Source organism: Lissotriton vulgaris, chromosome 2_1 (genome assembly GCF_964263255.1).
Source record: "Lissotriton vulgaris chromosome 2_1, aLisVul1.2, whole genome shotgun sequence".
In the NCBI taxonomy this organism is placed as follows: Eukaryota; Metazoa; Chordata; class Amphibia; order Caudata; family Salamandridae; genus Lissotriton; species Lissotriton vulgaris.
This window is the reverse complement of record NC_141687.1, coordinates 1,545,784,695-1,545,808,662: the sequence shown is the minus strand read 5'-3', so window position 1 is coordinate 1,545,808,662 and position 23,968 is coordinate 1,545,784,695. Positions and strand designations below refer to the sequence as shown.

The 23,968-nt window shown below is 45.2% G+C and overlaps 1 protein-coding gene across 1 annotated transcript in view; it reads right to left on the bottom strand.

Moving 5' to 3' along the window:
• Positions 1–202: 202 nt before the first annotated feature.
• FAIM (Fas apoptotic inhibitory molecule) overlaps positions 203–23,968 on the bottom strand; it is a 132,007-nt gene continuing 108,241 nt past the window's right edge. The window contains exons 4-5 of the mRNA XM_086958875.1: positions 2,835–2,884; positions 203–495 (exon numbers count right to left, since the gene is read on the bottom strand). Coding sequence (XP_086815001.1) covers positions 346–495; positions 2,835–2,884 — 200 coding nt within the window. The 3' untranslated portion in view covers positions 203–345. The remainder of the gene's footprint in view (positions 496–2,834; positions 2,885–23,968) is intronic.

The following is a 23,968-nucleotide window of genomic DNA, read 5'->3' as shown; positions in this document are numbered from 1 at the left end:
TTGAAGAAAAACAGTTTGCAAACATCTTGGCCCAACACTAGATGGAAGAAGTAGGTATGCAAGCATTTGAATTCACAGCAATACACACTATAAACAGGTGTTTACATGGTAAGTACCATTTCTATCATAACTTTATATGTGATACATTTTTACATGCACGTTAGACAATACTCTATGTAATCCAATGAAATATCAAACTAGATTATTTAAAAAAAGGTATTTTATTGGCTCATTGATCTAGAAAATAAAAACATGGCTGAATTGTAGGTGAAGGCTAATCATAAGTACATTAATTCGAATAAATATTAACAATAGTTTTCCCCCCTAGAAAGTACATATAAAGAGCTATTCTGCGGTTTCTGGAATCTCCTTGTCATCGACAATGAGTGTGTGAATGATTCCTTCTCTTCTTTTTCCGCTGCTAACGGCTTTAATGCAACAGTCGTGATTTCCAATGCTGAAATGCGTCTCTGTGCCATCCTCTACAAATTCACCCTAAAGAAAGAAAAAACAGAAAATGTATTGGGGTGAACCTTACCCGTTTCTTATGCAAGAACATGATTTTCAAGATGGCTGTTTACACATGATCCTGATTCCCAACAAGTATGTTTTAATGTCCCTATGATTCGGAATCAGTGCAAGAAAGAACATTTTGAATCGGGTCTTAAGATGTTTGTCAGTTTTGCTGTGACCATGATGGACTAGCAAACGATAAACACCTGCAATAATTCACATTTAAAATATGCAGCCTAAGTTATGAAAATAGTTTCATGTTCATGTCAGTAAGAATCTAATGATGTCAGAATGTTTAGGCACTCACAACATCATAAAGCATCTCCTTATACACATTTACGGACAAATACTGACAAGACTCAAGGTTGTTGACCGCAGAAGACACCAGAACTGGGAAGGGAATAATATTACTTACCAAAATCCAATCCCTTCAGTTGGTGCCATTTTGCCTGACCATGTTTGAATCCACTCTAGTGATCTTTATGAGGTTTCCTAATTGTATACGAACAGAAAGGCTAAAGCGAGACAGAACAGTCTAATGCAAACAAACTGTCACCTTGTCCTCCACTTAAAAAGGTTGGACAAATTTGTTCTAGCACTTTATGCGAGTTAGATACTACCCCAAACACTGAAGCTAAGGCCAATTTTAACCCTTGGGCCGGAGATCAGGAATCCTCAGCAAACTTCAGGAATCAATCAGATCTCTTGTGTTTCCCATGAATTGAGGTCGCCATGCTTGTCTTAGTATTTAGGTGGCAGACAAGTGGTTAAAATGTATCTAATCTATTGAATGGAATATTATATTTCTGGCCGAGGACGTTAAGGTAGAAAAGAGCAAAATAATAAAGTGGAAAAATCACCCAAACGCCCACTACACAAAACTATTTTCAGTGGTGGAGCCAAACTAATTACAAAAGGTGACTACTGGCAATGGAACAACTAGGAAATGGTTTAGTTAAAGGTGTCTGGTGAACTGGGAACTCCTGCCTCCCGTAGCAGAAACAGCCATGGGGAACCAGTGACCCTTAACTGGTCCCAGTGGCACTTAAGGTTGCCATGTGGTGCTTGGAAACGAGCTAGAACTTTGTGGTTCCCAACCAAAGATGTTCACAAATGTGGTGCTTGCATCTTGGAAGTAGGTGGTTGTGGCAATGCTTTCTGTGTAGTGGACACCAAAGTTCAGGGTTAGGGTTTCAACAGAACGTTTAACTTCAATAAATTAAGAACTGCAAGCTGTAGGAAGTTTGTCCCAGCAGTTCTGCATTCAGTGTGACCAGCCTCACAAAACAGAAGGCAAAAAAGGACATAAAGGAAAAATTTAGCTTTTCTTTCCCGTTCAAAAACAGGAAATACAGATGCCTCATAATATCAAACAAGGATTCAGTGACCTCTTCAAAGCCACTTCTACATCTACCTTAGGGTCATGGTCGCAGGTGCCCACAACAGGACTGCCAGGTAAAAAGAGAAATGCAGGCTCACCAGCTGGCAAAGTCCTCCAGAGTCTCTGGCACATGTTCAGCCCTCACATGATGACAAAATGCATCAGTTCTTTGGATACAGTGCAACTGACTGAGCAGACACTGTCCCTGACTTGGTCCTATATGCACTTTTCAGTCACCTGGACTTGGGCTGTGTCATCCTCTTGACCAGGCCAGCTCCTATCCTTATAGGGTGTGTCAGGAACTTAACTTTTAAGTAAAGGCTTAGGTTTCTGCTTTGTCTGGTCATACGCTACTTACAGCCTCAATTATAACAGTAATGTATTGCTCTTTTCCTGGTGCACGGTCCCACTGGCCAAAGTTGTATAACACTTGAGATAGCTGAAATCCAGCAAGGACATCAATTCACTGGGTGAAGACCTTGGCAGAGTGAGAACTGCACTCTATTTCCCTGGAACAATCTCAAACACGTTCAGAAAATCATCAACAGGCAGTCTTGAGCTGATCTTATCATGCAGCGTGAGGTAACTGCCACATGAACTCTAATATCATGGGCTCCAATTGTAATAGGGTGCTCTGCATTGTCAGCGAACACCGAATACAATCTTCTCAAATCTTCCAACAGGAGTCTTTTGCTGGGGTGCACGTTTCTGCCCGAGTACCTGGAGACAAGCCTGGGGTGCACCCACAGAGCGCAAGAGCTCTGAACCGATACATATCCGCCACGCCTACTTGGATACGTGTCAATAATGTAAATACTCTAAACACACTTTTCACATGCATTATTGATCTCATGCTTTATTTATTGATTGAGTACATTGCTAATTAAACCTAATAAAGTTGGAATTAGTATAAACGAGTTTGCAGGTAATCTACACTTACCGCAGTTTCCATATTTCTGCCATTGCACCATACGTCCATAGTGTCCTTCTCTAAGGAAATAAAGAAAATAAACGAAAAACAAATTGAATGCAACTGGACAGCAAAATCATAAAAGTTCACTTAACCATTAGATGCGGAACATGAAATCAAACACATTTTATTTTATGTCCATGATTCTAGGACTACCATAAGTTCAGCAGTCTATGAACAGTTTTCCTCTTATGAACTTTAAAAGAGATTTCTTTGTCTGATGTATATTATCCATGTGTTCATCATCTGCATAGGTTCTCTAAAATGAATCAACCCACAGTCTGTATCGGAAGACCAAAGTCTAACCCAGCATATTTTCATAAATAATATACTACTATATCTCCTTTGAAACAGCGACATTCCCGGAAAGCTGGAAGCACGCCAAAATCAACGCCCTCCTCAAGAAGCCGAAGACGGACCCCAAGGACCTCAAGAACTTCCGGCCCATCTCCCTGCTTCTGTACCTGGCGAAGGTCATCGAGAAAATCTTCAACATGCAACTGACCCGCCACCGCGAAGACAACAACATCCTCGACCTGTCCCAATCCGGATTCAGACGAAACCACAGCACACTCTTAAAAACAAGCCCCCAGGATGAATGCGCCTTGCCCTACGAAGAATCATTAACAGAATGCATGGAATTACTTTGTTCCTAACTGCTCTGTACTTGTTAACTTGTGACAAAATTATTAGAGCTGGAACCATAAATGAAAACAAACATGGCATTTGTTCCAGTTTCCGTTCTTCTACCTTATTCAAACATCTGGTACATTGTTCTTAAGAGCTTACATAAAATGACTACATAGTAATGCTTGTTTCATACTCAAGACTTTGAGGGATCAAAACCTTCACCTGGCTGAGATTAGGGTACACTAGAATAGATTCTATGTCAGAACATGGTTGACAAAAATATTGTCCGACATAATACCATGGCGTAAATAGCATTTACAAAAATATTGCTCCATTTGGTGCACCTTTTCTAAAATAGGCTCTAATGAGGCGAATTTCTGTCAGTGGAATTTAGGATACTGATTCACAAAGGTAACTTACACTTTTGAGTAAGTTTACTACTTTTCGGTAGTCACAAACTCCGAGTGTAAGTTACTATCCCAAAAATACAGTAGTAAGTCCAGCACTACAGATGGACAATCATTGGTACTGCAACACCCTCCAATACAAATTAATGAAGGTTGCAGTACCAGTAGTTGGCTATGTGTAATGCTGGACTTACTACAAAAGTGTAGGTTGTGATTATCCCAGAAATAGTAAACGTACTCAAAGTTTATACTTATTCAAAAGTGCAGTTTGTGAATTAGGCCCAATATTTTTGTGAGACGATTTTTAAGCAATGATTTTGTATTACCATGCCCTTGAATGAAATTTTTAATGGTGGGGACACACCATACATCCAGACACCCCCCACCACATTCAACATACACACTGTTTGATGCAGGTAACATCATGCTCCCAGCCCAATTACATTTTTAAGTGTTGGGATCCACTAGACATCCAGACTCCGCTCACCCCCCACATTCAACATACACACTGTCAGATGTAAATGACCTTGGTCCAATGGTCTCTTAATACCAGCCAATGGAGTGGACTGCCATGGTCTCTTAAAACCAGCCAACGGGATGCGCACTAAAATTTCGCGAGGATCAAAATGGCTTCTTAAACTGTTTGAAACCAACGTGTACAGCCAATGAATATCATTACGCATGTACAGAGCCATGACACATTCAGTCCGCTTTCTTTGCTTAGCTTGTTCGATGAACACAGGCAATGATGAAAGTGTGATTTTTGGTAACAATAAAGACTAGGAGAGACAAAAATAGAAGTAGTTGCCTTAAAGGCTCCTTTAGCTCGTTGCTCTATCTGGCTCTCCAAACAAATAAAGCTGATTTCAGAGAAAAGAAGGTAAAGGGAAAAAGGAAGACAACATTGTACTTTTTTTTTAGATAAACATTAATCATACAAAGACACTATAAATACACCAGAGAGTATAGAAACAAACACAGAATTCATTTTGCAGAGTAATATTCAAAGATGAAATATTCTTTGTCATCCCTCGCAAGGAATCCTGATATGTCTCAACAGTGCCTGGAACATATCTTTTTTATAATTTCCCTATTTATCATTTTACAAAAATGAAAACATGAACACTAAACATAGCTACGAATACAGCAACTTGGCTATGCAGCATTTATGTCACTATTTACATGTTTACACATATGTGATGTAAAATCACGCTCCATACAAGTCCTAGGGGCTCAATAATCAATCATTAACCACCAACGCGTGTAGCCTTCTAGCACATTAGCCCTAGAGAATTCATATCCTTTCCCATTCCTCCCTTCCGACCCTTGTTATGAGTCTTCTCCTGACTCCAGTTGCCCCTCTAGCTGTTCACTGGCCTAGGGAAGGGCTCTTCTGAATACGTTACCAGAAGGCGAATCATTTCCGCCCACACCTCCAAGTCATCTTCAGCATTCTCATCCCTATGACCACTGCCTGGAACTTTATCTAAAACATTTATAGTCCTGAAATTGATTTGGTCTCCTAAGACAGTTTCCTAGACATGTCTTTTTATAGCATAGATCTCTAATTTACTGACAAAATGACTAAAAAGGTGTGAGGCACTGAGCTTTTATTACATAGTTCAAAAGTTACAGTAAAATAACTATGATACTGTGTCACAGACCATGCTTTGTCAAACACTATTCATTTAAGTAGATGTAATGGAGTGTTTAGTACTTCATGAATTTGAGTTAGGTATTGCAGGTAGAATGTATGTACTCCGGGGGTGCGAATATGACTATCGTGCTCAGTAGAGATTAAGAAATTCATTGCATATTATGCTTGTGTGATATTACATTCCCTAAAGAGTAGACAAAGCCATCTCTCTCGAATGCTTGTGTAAAGGGCAGAACAGCAGAAACTGGCATAGAATAAAGTCAGTACCTGGGCAAAGAAAGGCTAGTGGGCCCTTTCTTGCACTTTAAGATTAGGACTTTTGTACGGGGGGACTCCCATTCTAAAATGAGGAAGCAGAGATCTCATATAAGTGGAATAAATACAATCCGGAGAGGATTCCTGGCCTGGGATCGATCTGATTTCACAGTAAGCCCTATGCACCTTGAAGGCCAGGGCTGAGTCAAAACTGACTGACTATCTCCACCTCGTCTTAAAATACTGCACTTACCTCTCAGCCTCCAAATTTAGAAATTCCATCAGGATGGTGCCATATTTGTGAGACCTTTTAAGTAATAACAAAGATCACTGATGCGTATGAAGTATGGGAGTGAATCCACAGCTCTATTCACTAACTCCCTCCCTCACCTTGTCCTCGTTCGGGGCAAACCTTGAGCATTAGTTCATAACTGGAACCAATATAAGAACAGAAGCTGTATCGCATAACAATTGATCCTCTGTATCTCAATTTCTGTCTAAAGTGAACGGGTGGATTTGAAACGAGTAAGAGAATGCAACTGCTTTAAATATCAATTTTCAAGTATTTTCACTGAGGCCACATTGCCAAACCCCCAGAGCTTCACCACATTAAATGTTACGTGCCATGGATTTGGCATTACGCCCGGGCAAGCCTGTCTAACCTTCATGTTAAATATAGCTACACCGATACATAACAGTCCATGGCATTTTGTGATCTTTGAATCTGGTCCCCCAATTTTTCTGGTGCTTGTATAGGAAACCCACAAACAAAAGCAGGGCCCACATTCCAGTTAACCAACAATCGAATTTCTCACAGAAGCTATCTCAAATCTGAGGCATTGTTTTCAAAAAGCAATAATTGTGGCCCTCCATGCTCCGCCAGCAGCAGTCGTTCAAGCTTACCACGTTCAACTTATCAGCAACTTCCAACAAATCTACCATCTGCCCAGAATGAACCTTCCTTCAACTGATATATGTTCAACCTCATCACCACAGGAAACAAAAAAATGATTATCTTTCTCTGTAAAAATCAACTTTTAAAGTGAAAAGTCACCATGAGGGAAGCCATCCTCACCCCAAAATCAAACAGCTCCTCCTGCCAAAGATGCATGTCAAGGGCATCATTTTGAACTTCACCTGCTCTTCCCAAACAAATCTTACCGGTCAGATCTATGACAACTGGACTGATTTGGCATTTAGTCATGGACTTCAACCAGCACCATTCCCAAAACACCGAGCATGGGCAGCGAAAGCCATTCAAGGAAAAGACCTACTCATTTAAGAACGTCCCCATTAACACATTACCCAAACCTGAACTTTATAGCAGCTACATCAGACCCAGACACCAATATAGAGCTCCAGGTCTCCAACTTCATCTGTGCCCGCTAGACCATCCACATTCACAGCATTCTGAAATCTATATCTCTGAAGTCAAGCCATCCACACCAGAATACAATCAGGTGCTTACAGTAAGCAATTCTACCAGCAGAAGGCAGGAGAAGAAATGGCATTTAATACCACCACTAGAAGACATGATGACTAACCATTCTCCAATCTTCTGATAGGAAGCTTATATCAGACAAAGCTGCCTGCTATGATCCCATCATCGGCACAAGCTCAAACAGAAGCAGAACACTCTTCAAAGCAAGCACCGTGCCAAAAGCCATGCCTGACCCACATCTAAAACGCAAAATGGAAAAGTGCACTGCCATCATCAACTTTATAAATGTGCCCATCAACCAAATACAACACCACATTGACAACACAAAAACTTCACCCATCGCCTCCCCTCTCATCATGCTAATGTGCATTTTGCTAAATTGGACTGGCTTCAACTCCCTTTCCATTATTGATCATTAAAGACTTTTTGATTTACTGAGGGCTAGTTCATATCGGGGATGACATTACCTATGTATCAATGGTAAAATACATCCCTAGAGAAGTTTCAGACTGCATCTCAATGTGATCACCATGTCATCCATCCAATGCATCAGACCAGAGTAACTTAAAATTGGATTAGTCCTACTTGTGTTTAAAATATCTAAAGTGAACTCTCACAATATATTATTTGTGTCAAGATCATATAGAAAGCGGTCACAAACCAGCTTCAGTTAAAGAATATTAGCAACACTTTCCTCAAAGAACACCAAATTGGTCCTAGGTTGCAGTAAGGTATAGAAAAATAAACATTTAATAAACATTCAAGGGGTTGATGAAGCACTCCAGATAACAGATCAAGGCAGCCTATATCTCCTCATTTTCTCCGACTCCGCAACAGTCTTCACTATCGATCATCAAGCCATGCTCAATAACGTCTTTACACGAAAAGGCTTCAACAGTATTGTTCAGAGCAATTCACAATCTACCCAAGAAATAGATGTGTATTCTTCTAGATGAGTTCCTCTTGATTGAAGCTCATCCACGTACCCCGATATATTACCTTAAGGACTCACCTTGGCTCCAGTTCCAACCCTTTAAATTGTGATCATTAGAGTCCTGTTGGCTGACAAGACGTTAAGTTTCATCAATATCCTTATAGAGACCAACTGCTTGGGGGTCTATCTGGCACTGACGTCAACTTCCTGAAGGATTGCATCATCATCAAGGACTACCTTCAAAGCAAAAAACTTGAGTGGCGTACTATAGATGTCAAGTATACTCAAGATCTTTGAAGGCTCAGTAGCACCTCTAGCAACACTGGACACCAAAATGTGCAGGAATGAGCAGACAAGACTGCACTTTCCTGCTATGCAATGAGAATCTGGAAACTCCATGCACGTCCATATCTAGGGTGCCCTGTCCCTCATCCACTTCCAAAAGGAACTAAAAACTCAACTCATCAAGCAATACTTCTTCATTACCATCCATGTTGTTATCAGGCTCCCACTAAAATAGTCGCCTCCCACTTTAAGTCCCCTTCCACATCCAGTGTCCTAAGTAAAAATTGGCCTCTGAATAAATGAATACACCACATGGCAAGATTTTAATGTGAAACAATAGTGAATCTGTTTATAGCTTTTTCAAACTAGATCACAATACATACAAAGTGGATTACATACAGTAAAAAGGATTAAAAAAAGCTTTAGAACCATAACATGTTGAAGAGAGCAAGATGGCGCTAGTGTGAGTCCCAATCCTTCCAATCGCCACGCCGCACGCAGGAAACCATCGGTAGTCGGCTGACTTACCTGCATCGCTGATGTCCGAGAACAAGGTATGCGGGGCATCGGAGCGGGTGCCGCGCAGAAGGACGTATGTAGTACGAGTCACGGTTCGGCTGACCTGCCGCTTCGCCAAGACTGCGTTGATCGCGGTGGACGGTCTCGGGAGCTGTACATCTCTAGTTGACTCAGTGGCAGCAGAGCTTGCGGAGCTATCGGAACTAGCGAAATCTGCAGGATTGGCGCCGCAGAAGCAGAAACAGAAACAGAAACAAAGACATCAGTGCGAGTGGAGTATGTCCACCCAGGGGGAGAAGAACCACAAAGCTTAAATTGCCCTGACACAAGGAGATGCAGAAAAGACGGATTCCCTCCCTAAAGGTAAACGGAAACCTGGTGCCATAAAAAAGCCGAAGGGGAAGCCTGGGGGGGGGGGGTTGGCTCATTGAAGGAGGGTGCTGAGGGAGGAGTGGGTCTATCGCCCTCCAGCAGCAAACATTTCCCCAAAGTTAAGGGACCCTCAATAATTCCGGAAATAACCTCGCTACCAGTGATTGATCCTGATAACCCACCAACACCGTGCCAAGTGGAAGAGGCCCAAGGGTAGATGGACGCTTCCCAGGCAGACACTTCCACAGCACTACAGACGGGAGGGGTCATGACACTAAGTAACCCGCCCAAGAATCAGGGCCGGCACATGAAAGAGAACGGCATTGACAAATTTGCATCCCCGCACTGAGAAAAAGATGCTTTGGGCGATCTCAGGATGGTAATTACAACGTCTCTAGCCCCAGTTCCAGAGCCTCTTACCTATGTCTCGGCGGCAGCTGCTGTCATGGTTGAAACAGATTCAGATTCCTAGGATGGCAGGGGCAAGAAATCTAATCTAGACCTAGAAAACCCTGGGTCCTTGGCCCCTCAGATTCCAGACCCCGCTGGTGAATATTTCTATTCTGTATCGGATGGCTCTATGTCCGGCACGGAGAACGAAATAATCAGCTCGAGCGAAGGTAGTGCCTCAAATGACAATGAATCTGATCCTTCGGTTACCACGGGAACCATCCTGAAGAAGAAATCCCGTAGTAAAAGATGTAGTCAGCTCAAATGGGACTACTCAGACTCCTTAACCTCTCTTCCCCTCGGGGAAGAAAACCTCCAAATTTCCTCATGGGGAGAGCCCCAAAATCACAACAGAACATTTGGCAGAACCCTCTTTAACTTCTATATTGAGTCCAATAAAGCAATTTCAAGAGGAAGTCCGATCTGACAATCGTATGGCTAAAGGGGCTGCCAAAAAGCTTCAAGAGGGCATAAGGAAGCTGAACAAGATCTGCACAGATATCAGTGACCAGGTTACAATGGTTGAAGGGCACACAGAGAATTTAGAGACATAAGTTGCTACCATAAAAGCTCAAGGTGCCTCCCATGCGGCATGCCTAACAGACCTAATGGCAAAATAGAGGAACAAGAAAATAGACAACGGCGGAACAATCTTCGCCTTCTGGGGATCGCCGAAGGAGTGGAAGGTAACGAGCCAAGAGGGTACATTGTCAGACTTCTTCAAGGCTCTTTCCCCGAGCAGGCCAACTGGAATTGGGACAATGAGGTTCAAAGGGCACATCGCTTTCCCTTCAACCTAAAGCAGAGGCGAGATGGGGCAGCGAGAAACCCAGGGTCCTTCTAGTCTTCTTTGGGAACTTTCTCCTTAGGCAGATGGTTTATGATCAGGCTAGACCGAATTCCCAGAAAGAAGTTGATGGAGTTAAGTTTTTCGCCAAGCCTGATTTCTGCCACGCAACCATGGAGCGTAGGTGGAGACTCCGACAATTGATAGCTCCTTGTCAACCCAGGTGTACCTAATGAACCCAGCTAGACTGAAAGTTATTTTTGATTGGTCTACTCAGGTCTTCTTGTCTGAAATAAAGGCCGGAGAATATATGAAGGACCTCACCGGGGGAAAAAGGGTCGAATTAAGCTGGGTCTATTATCTAGGCCAATGTGCTAAGCCTTGTAGTGGTTGTAGTTCCATGATTTGCTATTTTCTTTTTCTCTTCTTTTTCCCTATATTTCTTTTTCCTCTCTTTTCACATTCACATTTACTTACTAATTTATGTTTATATCGCAAGGTCATGGTTGCAAGGCATTTCGCACATTGTATGTAGGCTGGCTAGCCCTTTAGAAACAGGCCGACTTGCAGCAAGGATTTATGTGGCCTGGTGATTGGAATTCACACATGCTCACCATCATTCAGGGCTTCCCTGATTGCTCTAATTATGGGGGGGTGGGGTAGGGGAGGGAAGGGGGACAAAAGGTGTGCAGTGGGAGAAAATGTGGTGCTTTTTTTATTCTACGAGTGCTGTGCAATCTGGAATGGGGCATGGGAGACTTAGTACAGTTGACACAGAGGAAGCAGGGAGTAAGGAGAAAACTGAGACAGGAAGGGGGGAGCCAGAAAACAAAAACATTGAAAAAAAAAAGAGTACAAAAAAAAACACGGATGAAAAAACGGGGGAAATAAAAAAGAAAAAATTGTGTGGTTGGTGGAAAAGAAAAATTCACTTCTTTGTCGATTCCAAAATTATGATCTTTTCTATGTTTTGGTCTGCTGCTGAAATTCTTGTTGGGCTATTTATAGGTTTTATAAACGTCTTTAGAGCTATCACTTTAATACAGCTATCACTTTAATACTTCGAACGGTTATTAGACAAGATCAATCAACCCAGATTATAAAATGAGTATGATGAATAATCTCAGAATTGTATCTGTAAACATCTGTAGCCTAAATAATGCCACAAAGAGGCAAAAAGTAGCACAGGGGTTACGCTCACTGGGGGCCAACATTGTTTGTCTCCAGGAAACGCACATTGAAGGAGCACAGAAACGCCTGCTGAACTTACTGGGGTACAAAGTCATCGGGGGAACCTCTCAGGGCACACGGGTTAAAGGTGTTGGGATTATGGCACAGAAAATCTTCCTATAAAAATTAATAGAGTAAAATCTGATCCCCTCGAGAGATGTGATTGCAGGATGCTCTTTACCCCCTAATCTTGTCTTCACTATAGGCTCCATTTACAGGAGCAATTTAGACGATCCGGGTAAAATTTATTGGGTAAATGGGGAACTAGCACATTGGCCTCTTCCAATAATTCTCTGCGGTGATCTAAATATCAACTTGCCTAGCATATGGAAAATGAGTGACCAATGGAACTATAGAGGCAGGAAACCAATGGTGTATCAAGCTATACATAACTTAATGTATACTCATGGTCTGTCTACACGATCTATCGGCTGAATTAAAACCCAAACAAGACGGATATACTTTTTTTCAGCTACCCATCTCTCTCTGGTAAGACTTGACTACTTTATGGTTTCTTCCTCTCTGGTATGGGATTGCTCTACTGACATTACACCACGATTCATGTCAGATCATCCTCCACTCATTTTAAATATTGGGGGCTGGGTTATAGAGAAGGTTTGAACTGGAGTTTTGAAAAGGCGCTCCTATGACAATGGATATCGGGCACACATGCAGGGTAGGAGTCAAGAGTTTTTGAATATAAACATTGTGTCAGCCCCGACCATGGCTGTATGGGACACCTTAAAGGCAGGTATTCGTGTTGAGACGCTGCAATTCTCCATTAGGAGAAATAAAAAAGAGAAAATGAAGGTTTCTGTTCTGCAAGATAAAATGAAAAAAGCAGAAGAGAAACTAACACAGGCCGGAGCAGAAATTGAAAGTGGGCCTCGGTCCGGGAGAAGATATATGAATGCAGCAAACTTATTGGTCATCAATTAGCCATCTCTACTAGACAACAGGCTTCCGCCAATGTAATATCCTCAATACAAACTATTACAGGAGAGATTACCAATGACCCGGATAAGATACAGGGAGCTTTCCGTGAATGTTATAAAAATCTTTACACAGAGGAGAATACTAGGCCCTCCGAGCTAAGAGAAAGAGAAATTGCTGAATACTTTGAGACAATATCACTGGCCCAACTCAGCAAGGAGAGTCATGACCAAATGGAAAATCCTCCGACCTGAGAAGAAATCGCAACAGCACTTGCAAGCCTGCCAGATGGCAGAGCCACTGGTATAGATTCCATTCCAGTTGAGTTCTATAAAATCTTCTCCCTGCAAATCAAAGATTTTTTAACGTAAGTGGTAATTCCCATTTCTAACAGAGCTTCTCCACCCCCCTCTTGGTCCACAGCAAAAATTGTAATATTTCCCAAAAAAGATGTCACCACTAGAGATGTCTTCTTATAGGCCAGTAACTCTTATAAACACAGACTCCAAAATCTTTTCTAAGATTATCACATCTAGACTATCTACCAGCATTGAGTCTCTTGTTTCAAAATGGCAGTATGGGTTCATCCCCAAAAAGGGCACCACAGAATACATCAGTCGGACCATCACTCTATTTGACGCTGCTAAAGTGACGGGAGACCCAATCTCATTGATCTTACATGATGCTGAAAAAGCTTTTGATCGGCTCTCCTGGCAATTTCTATGGAGCGCCATGAGGCATATGTGCTTTGGACCTAGGATAATTCAAGCCCTATATCAAAATCCTACAGCCAGAATTTCAATTAATTGGCAAATGACGGAGCAAATAGAGATCTCACGTGGGATGAGACAGGGGTACCCTTGTTCCCCGCTGCTCTTCGCTATATATAGTGATCCGCTTATTAAAAAAAAACTCAATCCAGAAGTTCCGGCGGTGAGCAGGTTCGGTATGGACATTAAGATCATGGCCTATGAGGATGATCTAGCAGTGGTGACCCCTGAATCGGCCAGTAAGGCCTTGGAACAAGAGGCTCAAGAGTTTCGGAAGCTGTCTGGATAAGCACTCAATAAAACAAAAACATAGATTATTTTAAATGAAGAAATAAACTGGGTTGATAGTAGAGTAGTCCATAAAGCTAAATATTTAGGGGTCAACATCGTCGCTGATATAGATTCAATAGTAAGGGAAAATTTGACTCCGCTAGCGGTTGATACCAAGAAAGCACTTAATAGAATAAACAATCTACACTTGACCATATTACTTTATTTTTTTAGGGCAATTCCTTTAGAATTTAACAAAAGTGTGCTCCAAAAGTTCGAACAAATGTTCTCCTAATTCGTCTGGGATTACTCTCAGCCAAGGAGGGCTTTTAAACTGCTCTCTCTCCCTAGAGACAGAGGAGGGTGGGTGCCCCCCAACTTAAGATTGTACTACGGGGCCGCGGTATTACAATATTGTACTGAATTATTGCTTGAACATCCCGATACGAGCCCCACGGGACTTCCATCTCTCTATATATCATTACTCGGGGAGGCGGCGCAAGGCTGTCTTCAGAGACAACTAGAATTCGGCTACTACAAGCGGGTCATATTTAAGACTCTGACGAACGCGTATAGACTCTTTGGATTGGGTAGACTGAACTACTATACACCTATTGCACAAGTTACTTACCTTCGGTAACAATATATCTGTAAGAAACAGTAGTTTGTGTTAGATTCCTTACCTTAGGATATCCCCAGGCGTCAGACTGGATCCGGAAAGTTTTGCGTAGCAGTACCCCTGCGTGCCAATAGGCGTCGTTTGCGGCTCCGTGTCCATCATCGGCATCGTGATCGCCGGAATGACGTCGTCGGAGTACTTAGACGCCGCCTTCGTACGCTGACATCAGTTCTTGTACATAGCTTTCCGCGCCAGGAACGCAGAGCCATGCCAGAGACCGACACTGGTGCCATAAAAACTAGGGCCCGTAAAGGGAAAATACCTTAACCCTAGATATCGGTTCGCAGAACGGGGAGGATGGGTGGGGCGGTAAGGAATCCAACACTAACTACTGTTTCTTGCAGATATATTGTTACCGAAGGTAAGTAAATTGTGCATCTGAAAGAAACAGGTTAGTGTTAGATTCCTTACCTTAGAATAGATACCCCAGCAATACCAACCCCAGGGGTGGGTCTGTCAACCAAGATCACACCAGAAAGTCCTGGAGAACGAAACGGCCGAAAAAGCCATCTCTCCGGACTTGGCTGTCCAGGCAATAGTGTCTAGCAAACGTGTGCAGCGAGGCCCACGTAGCTGCCTGACAGATGTCCTGTAAGGGGACTCCCAGACCCAGGGCAGTAGTAGCCGCCATGGCCTGAGTGGAATGGGCCCTCAGCCCAACAGGGGGCTCCTTTCTAGCTAAAGAGTAACAGACCTTGATGCACAACACGACCCACCGAGAGATGGTTCTTTTGTGCACTGCCCGTCCCTTCTTCGCCCACGAAACCAACAGAGAGCTGGTCGTCCACCCGGAACTGGTGTGTGCGATCAAGGTAGAAGGAGAGCGCACGTTTTGGGTCCAGACGGTGGAGCCTCTCTTCTTCCATCGAAGGATGCGGTGGCGGAAAGAAGGTGGGCGAGGTGATGGACTGCCCGTAGTGAAAGGCCGTAACCACCTTGGGCAGGAAAGAAGGACGAGTCCTCAGAACAACCTTGTCAGGATGGACAGAGGGGAAAGGAGGTTTAGAAGATAGAGCCTGGAGCTCACTCACTCCCGGCAGAGGTGATGGCAACCAGGAATGCAGTCTTAAGAGTCAGAAGACGAAGAGGGCAATTGTGAAGTGGCTCGAAAGGAGAGCACATCAGCTAGGTTAGAACAAAGTTCAAGTCCCACTGAGGCATCACGAAAGGAACAGGAGGAAACATGTGCGTGATGCCGTTCAAGAATCTATTTACAACAGAGGACTTGAAAAGAGAAGGCTTATCAGGACACCTCAAGAAGGCTGAAATGGCAGAGAGGTAGCCCTTAAGTGTGCACAGAGCAGAGCCCTGCAGGGCAAGAGAAAGGAGGAAGAGGAGAACCTCAGAAAGGGGGGCAGAGAGTGGATCCACAGCCTTTGCTGTGCAACTTGCCACAAATTTGTTCCACCTGCAGGTGTAAACCGATTTCGTAGAGGGACGCCTGGCTGCCAGAATCCCATCACAGACTTCAGGAGGCAAGTCAAATGGCCTCAACTGCCGCCGCTCAATCTCTACGCATGGAGGTGGAGGCTGGACAGGTTCGGTGGAGGACCGTCCCCTGCTGCTGCGACAGAAAGTCCTCCTGAAGAGGCAGACTAATCGGGGGGGATCGACTGACATGCTGAGTAGCTCGGGACACCAGTATCTTCGTGCCCAGTCCGGAGCCACAAGGATGACTTGGGCCCGGTCGCGCCTGATCTTCTTCAGCACTCTGGGCAGAAGTGGTATAGGCGACAAGGCGTACAACAGACCGCAGCTCCACTCGCGACGAAAAGCGTCTCTGAGCGAGTGCCGCCTTGGAAATTCCAACGCGCAGAACTGATGGCATTGCGCGTTCTCTTCGGTGGCGAATAGATCTAACCAAGGTGTGACGGGGTCAAGAGGAATCTGCAATAGGCGGGTCTTAGTTTTAACAGGTTTTATTGTATTGTACAAGTGGTCAGTACACTTTTTCCTTAAAGAGATATTTCGTCGTGGAGATCCACTTCCACTGGGCCGCCTATGATGACGTTCAGACGGATCGAGTCGGCGAAACACCTCCGGACTCCGTCGTGGCTTTACGTCTGGGTCCGTTTTGACCCTCAGGTTAAACAGACAGAAATAGTCTTTCGTGAGATTGGTGCTTTACATATATATATACACGTGAAGGGAAAAGGGAGTGAGGACACAATAACCCATGTAACACTCTTTGCGACAGACTACTGGAAGTGTAGGGTAGTGCTCGGGAAAAGGTACACCGGGTCAAGGAGGGATCAGGGTTGATTAGGCGAACCGCCCTTACGTCCCACCCAGTTCCGGATAGATTTGCGTACCTGAGTAAGCCACACACCTCCCCTGGGTGTGTGGCGGGGCGACTCGTGAAGACGTTGGCCTCCTGGCTTCTCTTCCGTTCTTGAGCTCACAGCTTCGTCACACTCCGAGTCTTCCTTCCTTTCTGCCTCCGCGCCCGTACTCCTCCGCTCCTCGTCAGCTTCACTCCATACGTCTTCTTCTCTCCGGGTGAACAAGCACACCTGTTTCTCGCGTTCCTCCGTATAAGACGTCTCCGCCTCATCATACAGCCCCGCCCATTCCTCTGCCGTCTCCTCGTTAAAGGGCCAGTGTCTCTCCTCGATCTCCTGCATGCTGTCTTTGTTCTCGACGTTCTGTGAAGGGTAGAAGAGGGGGAAAAATGTCCAGCAATGTCTCTTTAATGTATACGGGGTCATCCTGTACTGCCACTCTGTTACACACCTCCCCCCTTAGACACTCACGATCGGGGAGTGGGTGGCGTGATAGAAAATCAGCCCCGACATTGTCTGAACCTTTGCGATGATGGATAGTGAATGTATAGGGTTGCAGGGACAAAAACCACCTCAGAACCTTGGCATTGTTCGACTTGTTGTGAGCCATCCACAACAGGGGGGCATGGTCAGTATATAGTGAAAATTTGTGTCCTTCAAGATAGTATGCGAGTTTCTCCACTGCCCATTTAATGGCGAGGCATTCTTTTTCTATTGTTGCATACTTTAGCTCATGTGGAAAAAGTTTTCTGCTAATGTATAATATGGGATGTTCATGATTGTCCGACCACATCTGAGGGAGTACCGCGCCAATGCCATAGTCTGAGGCGTCGGTGTGCAAAATAAAGGGTTTGGAGAAGTCCGGAGATGTAAGGACCGGGGTAGAGGTGATGATTGACTTCAATTTATGGAAAGCGTCCTGCATCTTAGTCGTGGGCGTAATGGGAGTCGTTGATTTCCCTTGTTGCTTCAGTGAGTCAGTGAGAGGGGCAGCCACGTGAGCAAACTGTGGTATAAAGCGTCGGTAGTATCCAACCAACCCTAGGAAGGCCCTCATTTCTCTTCTGTTCGTAGGGAATGGTGTGTCAGCTATGGCCCGTATTTTTTCTATCTGCGGCTCAATAACACCATGTCCGAGTAAATAGCCCAAGTACTTCACTTTCTGAAAGGCCACTTTGGATTTTTTTGCATTGATCTTCAATCCGGCGTTCTCCAAGACTTTGAATACAGTGTGTAAGTGTGATACACGAGTGGACCAATCTGGGCTATATATGACAATGTCGTCAAGATATGCCGTAGTGAAGTCCGACAAACCTTTCAAAACAGTATTCATTAGGCGCTGAAATGTGGCGGGGGCCCCGTGCAGGCCAAAGGGAAGTACTGTAAATTCGAAGTGCCCATCTTCAGTGGAAAAGGCAGTTTTTTTCATGTCATCCTCTTTGAGGGGTACTTGCCAATACCCCTTCATGAGGTCCAGCGTGGTGATGTATTGGGCATCAATCAGTTTCTCAATAAGTTCGTATACCCGTGGAATCGGGTATGCATCAAACGTTGAAATTTCATTAAGGGCACGAAAGTCCATGCAAAAGCGTCGACTCCCGTCGGGCTTCGGAACCATGACAATGGGGCTCGACCAGTCGCTCTTGGAGGGGCGGATAACCCCCATGTCCAACATTTCAGTGATTTCCTTTCTGTTGGCCGCCCGTCTCGCTTCTGGAACTCTATAAGGGCGTATCTTCACTCTCTTACCGGGAGGTCTGTCTATACAATGTTCAGCCAGAGTAGTTCTACCTGGCGTGTTCGAAAACAGGGAATCATGTCTTAACAGTATGTCCCGAAGGTCTTTTTGTTGCTGACCATTAAATTCATCATTAAGGATTAGTTGATCACGAGTAGAGGAGCTTCGTTGCGGATCTGATACCATGTGTACTCCTGTAGGCAGTGGGCCCAACCACTTCTTGAGCAAATTGATGTGATATGTTTGCTGTTTGGTCGGGGTCACCTGCATTTTGTAGCTTGTTCTTCCAATTGTTTCAACCACTTTATAGGGTCCGACCCATTCAGCTCGAAATTTCTGTGTGGAGGAAGGAAGGAGAACCAGGGCCCAATCATCCACGTTCAGCGGTCTCCATTTTTTTCCTTTATCATAGACCGTTTTCTGACGTCTCTGACTCTCCTCAAGTTGAGTCGCAGCCAATTCTCTCAGTTTACCCAGTCTGGATGTCAGATTTCTGGCATAGTCTAGAGTGGCAGCCGTTTCCTCCGGAGTCTCATTCTCCCATGCATCTCTGGTCCTCTCCAGGAGAGAGCGCGGAAGGCGACCATACAGGAGTTCAAAGGGGGACATTCCCATACTGCTATGTTTCTGACCCCTTATAGTATACAATACTAGGGGTAGCATTTGGTCCCAGTCTGACCCGCTGACTTCCATCATCTTCCTGATGGTCGACTTCAGAGTGCGATTATAACGCTCCACCAGACCGTCCATCTGAGGGTGGTATACAGAGGTACGAATCTGGTGTAGATTCAGATTGTGGCAAATTTCTTTCATCAATTTCGACACAAACGGCGTGCCCTGATCCGTTAGGATATCCTTGGGGAATCCCACTCGACTGAATAACTCAATCATTTTCTCACCAACTTGTTTAGACGTAGTGGTTGTTAATGGAAAAGCCTCGGGAAACCGGGTGGCATAATCGACTATCACGAGTATGTGTTGGAAACCCTTTCTGGTCTTGGGCAAGGGTCCAATAAGATCCATTCCGACTCTCTCGAATGGTTTACCATTGATAGGCAATGGCTGCAACGGGACCGATGGTGGTTTGGTCATGTTTTTCTTCTGACATATCCCGCATTCCTTGCAGTATATAGGAGGTGTCCTTATATATTCCCGGCCAAAAAACATTATTTAGGATATTTTGTGTAGTTTTCTCAGTCCCTGTATGTCCGGCTATCAAATGACTGTGTCCGAAAAATAGTACTTGGTCCCGAAAAGGTACGGGTACTAGGAGCTATAGAGGATCATCTGATTTTCCTTGTCTGTACAATAGATCGTTTTGTATCACAAATTTGGGATATACATTGATATGTTTATCCTGAGTTTCATGATCCTGTTCCCATGCATTGTAGAGGGTAGGATCGTTGATTTGTGCTAAACGAAAACTTTTGTCTAAGACCCATGGATCTGGGGAGAGTAATGCTGGAAATGTACCATGTTGTTTGTCTGTGGATCCAAAACCTCCTGTACCCCGTTCAGTGTCATCTAGAACGTTTAGTTCCTCCAAGGTGGGATATGATATGCGTTCACAAATCAGTTGTGCTACTCGATCACCTTTTTTTACTTGAAACTCTTTTTTTACAAAGTTAAAAAGTATGATTCCCACATTTCCTCTGTAGTCCTCATCAACGACTCCAGCGCCTACATCAATGAAATGTTTTGCCGCCAGTCCAGATCGTGGGGCGAGTCTCCCGTAACAGCCTGTGGGAACAGCAAGTTGAATGTCGGTTTTTATGAGTGCTTTTTCTTGTGGAGGAATTATATACTCATAAGCACTGTATAAATCATAACCAGCTGCTTTACTGGAGCCTTTTGTAGGAGTAGTGGCATTTTTAGACAATTTTACGAAGCGTAGAACAACAGCATTTGTTTCTTTGTAGTTGGTTCCTTTTGAGTCCAATTTTTTTCGAAAAACGTCTTGGGGTTGCACGTATAAATCCTGTTCCAAAGTTTTTTTAAACATTTGTAAAAACCTTGGGTTGTTTGTCCCAATAATCAAATCTTCAGGGAGAGTCGCGAGGACTCCTACCCTAATAGTATGAGGTTTTCCCAGGGTGGGTTGGATTGGTACGTCGGCCAAAGGGTAAGGTTTAATATCCCCATGTACACACTTGATATTTACTTTCTTTTGGGGAATATACTGATCAAGGGGTACGTGCTGTGATTGGATAACTGATTGTCGACAGCCTGAACCTAAAAGTGCTTGTACAGATGAACCATTCACTTTAACACTGAGGGGCCGATTAGGATGGAGGATTTTCCGCCTCCTCCGGGCCGGCGGAAGCCACCTCCGGCCCGGAGGAGGCGGAAAATCCTCTGCGGAGTCACCAAAGACCCACCGCCAAATTAGGATGGCTGGTGGGTCTGGAATTCCGTCCGCCGCTTTTCCGCCGCGGTCGGCTTCCGACCGCGGCGGAAAAGCTATAACATGGCAGCCGGTGTCTATGAGACACCGTCCGCCATATTATGATGTTTGTGGAAAACTGCTTTTCCAAGGCGGCTTTTCCGCCATGGAAAAGCATACGGACATTCACTTTGGGGGCCCGTTGCGGGCCCCCTGGGTGAATGGGGGGTGGGGGGTGCACATGGGGGGTACCTATGGTACCCCCCTGCATTTGCGTGCACAAAGCGGCAGGCACCGTGCGGTCCCTGCCGCTTTGTGCATGTAAATGTAACACATGCTTTTTTAACATTGCGGCGGGTGCAGCTTGAAGCTGCACCCGCCGCAATGTTAAATATAGAGGATGTGACCGCCACCCTGGCGGTCACATCCTAATCAGGACGGAGGGAACGCCGCAGCCCCTGCGGACGTTCCCTCCTCCTCAAGGGTGGCGGACGGACGCAAGTCCGTCCGCCATCCTAATCGGCCCCTTACTCTGTATGTAGCTCCCATTTCTGCAGAATATAATACAGCTCGGGGTAGATAGCCCACCTCCATCGGTTCTTCTGAATTTCACCTTTTTGGGCACAACCTGGCGATTTGACCCCAGTTACCGCAGTCGAAACATTGTGGTTCCGATGGTCCGGTATGTTCCGTTCTCCATGTGCGAGACCGCGGAGGGTCCACTGGTCTCGTTAAACGTTTTTCAATTTTTGGATTTGGTTTGTAAGATTTTTCATAATCCCAACTCGTTTTTGTATTTGGCTTATAAGATTTTTCATAATCCCAACTCGGATTCTTAGGTTGAGCTCGGGAAAAAGTGGTAGGCATCTTGACGGCTTGGCTGTTGTCAGGTTATGGTGTTGTCTAAGCCATTTCTGAGTTGCATATGGGAGAGCTTCTAGGAACTGTTCAAGGTAGATACGATCTAGTATTTCTTCCTTACTACTGGTTGCTGGAGTGAGCCATTTATCAGCTGCCATTTTTAGTCTAACAAAAAGAGTTTTTGGATTTTCTCCATAGTTCCCTCTCTCTTTTCGGAATCGCAGTCGATATGCTTCTGCATCGAGACCTAGGTGGTCTAATATTATTTTCTTTATGTCATTATAAGGCGTATCTCCGGTGGGGTTCGCTACCTGATATGCGGCCTGTGCTTCACCTCCTAGTAAGGGTGCTAGGAAGAAGGGCCACTTACTGCTTGGCCACCCACATGCTCTAGCGGCTCGTTCAAAGTTCAATAAGAATGAATCGGGGTCTTCCCCCGGTTGATATTTTTGCAGGGAAACTGCTTGTGGTCCATGTGTGACGGGTCTTTCTACATTCCCCATTCGCTGTACTGGGTCAGTTCATAAGGGAAGAACTTCGGTTCGTACTTCAAATGCTTTCTTCCATATCTCTCGGTCAGCTTGTGCAGACGATAATTGTTGTTCTACTACCCACTCAAGTCTCTCTTGACCCTTCACCAATTGCTGAACGACTGTTTCCATCTTTTCTATAAGATGGTGTTGCTGCCCGCATTCTCCACCACTGTGTCGGGTCAAGAGGAATCGGCAATAGGCGGGTCTTAGTTTTAACAGGTTTTATTGTATTGTACAAGTGGTCAGTACACTTTTTCCTTAAAGAGATATTTCGTCGTGGAGATCTACTTCTACTGGGCCGCCTATGATGACGTTCAGACGGATCGAGTCGGCGAAACACCTCCGGACTCCGTCGTGGCTTTACGTCTGGGTCCGTTTTGACTCTCGGGTTAAACAGACAGAAATAGTCTTTCGTGAGATTGGTGCTTTACATATATATATACACGTGAAGGGAAAAGGGAGTGAGGACACAATAACCCGTGTAACACTCTTTGCGACGGACTACTGGAAGTGTAGGGTAGCGCGCGGGAAAAGGTACACCAGGTCAAGGAGAGATCAGGGTTGATTAGGCGAACCGCCCTTACATACCACCCAGTTCCGGATAGTTTCGCGTACCTGAGTAAGCCACACACCTCCCCTGGGTGTGTGGCGGGGCGACTCGTGAAGACGTTGGCCTCCTGGCTTCTCTTCAGTTCTTGAGCTCACAGCTTCGTCACACTCCGAGTCTTCCTTCCTTTCTGCCTCCGCGTCCGTACTGCTCCGCTCCTCGTCAGCTTCACTCCATACGTCTTCTTCTCTCCGGGTGAACAAGCACACCTGTTTCTCGCGTTCCTCCGTATAAGACGTCTCCGCCTCATCATACAGCCCCGCCCATTCCTCTGCCGTCTCCTTGTTAAAGGGCAAGTGTCTCTCCTCGATCTCCTGCGTGCTGTCTTTGTTCTCGACGTTCTGTGAAGGGTAGAAGAGGGTTGTTGAAGGGGGAAAAATGTCCAGCAATGTCTCTTTAATGTATACGGGGTCATTCTGTACTGCCACTCTGTTACACAAGGCTCTCCCCACTGCTGAAAGAGGCCTTGCGCCACGTCCGAGTGCAGATGCCATTCGTGATGTATCATGCACCGGCGGCTGAGTTCATCCGCCCTGGCGTTCAGGGAACCTGCCAGGTGTTGAACCACCAGGGAGATGCCCTGGTGTTCCAGCCATTGGTGCAGAGCCTCCTGACAAAGGGTCCATGACCCCACCCCGCCCTGTTTGTTGCAGTACCACATGGTGGTGGTGTTGTCCGTGAACACCTGCACTACACTTCCCCGGACAGAGGGAAGGAATGCCTTCAGTGCAAGCCAGATCACCCGCAGCTCCAAAAGGTTGATGTGGAACCGGGACTACGCCGGAGACCAGAGGCCTCGGATCTCCCTCTCTCTCAGGTGGCCACCCCATCCCAGGAGGGACGCATCCGTCACCACTACGTGCTCCGGTTGGGGTAGGGAGAGAGATCTGCCGCTGACCCAATCACGGTTCGTGAGCCACCACTGCAACTGTTTTGCAATGTCCTCTGAGATCCGGACGTGGTCAGACAGGTTGCTGATGCTGTGCCCACTGAAACTTCAGGTCCCACTGCAGAGCCCGCATCCGCCACCTGGCGTGATGCAGCAGAAGGATGCAGGAGGCCATCCGCCCCAGGAGCCGCA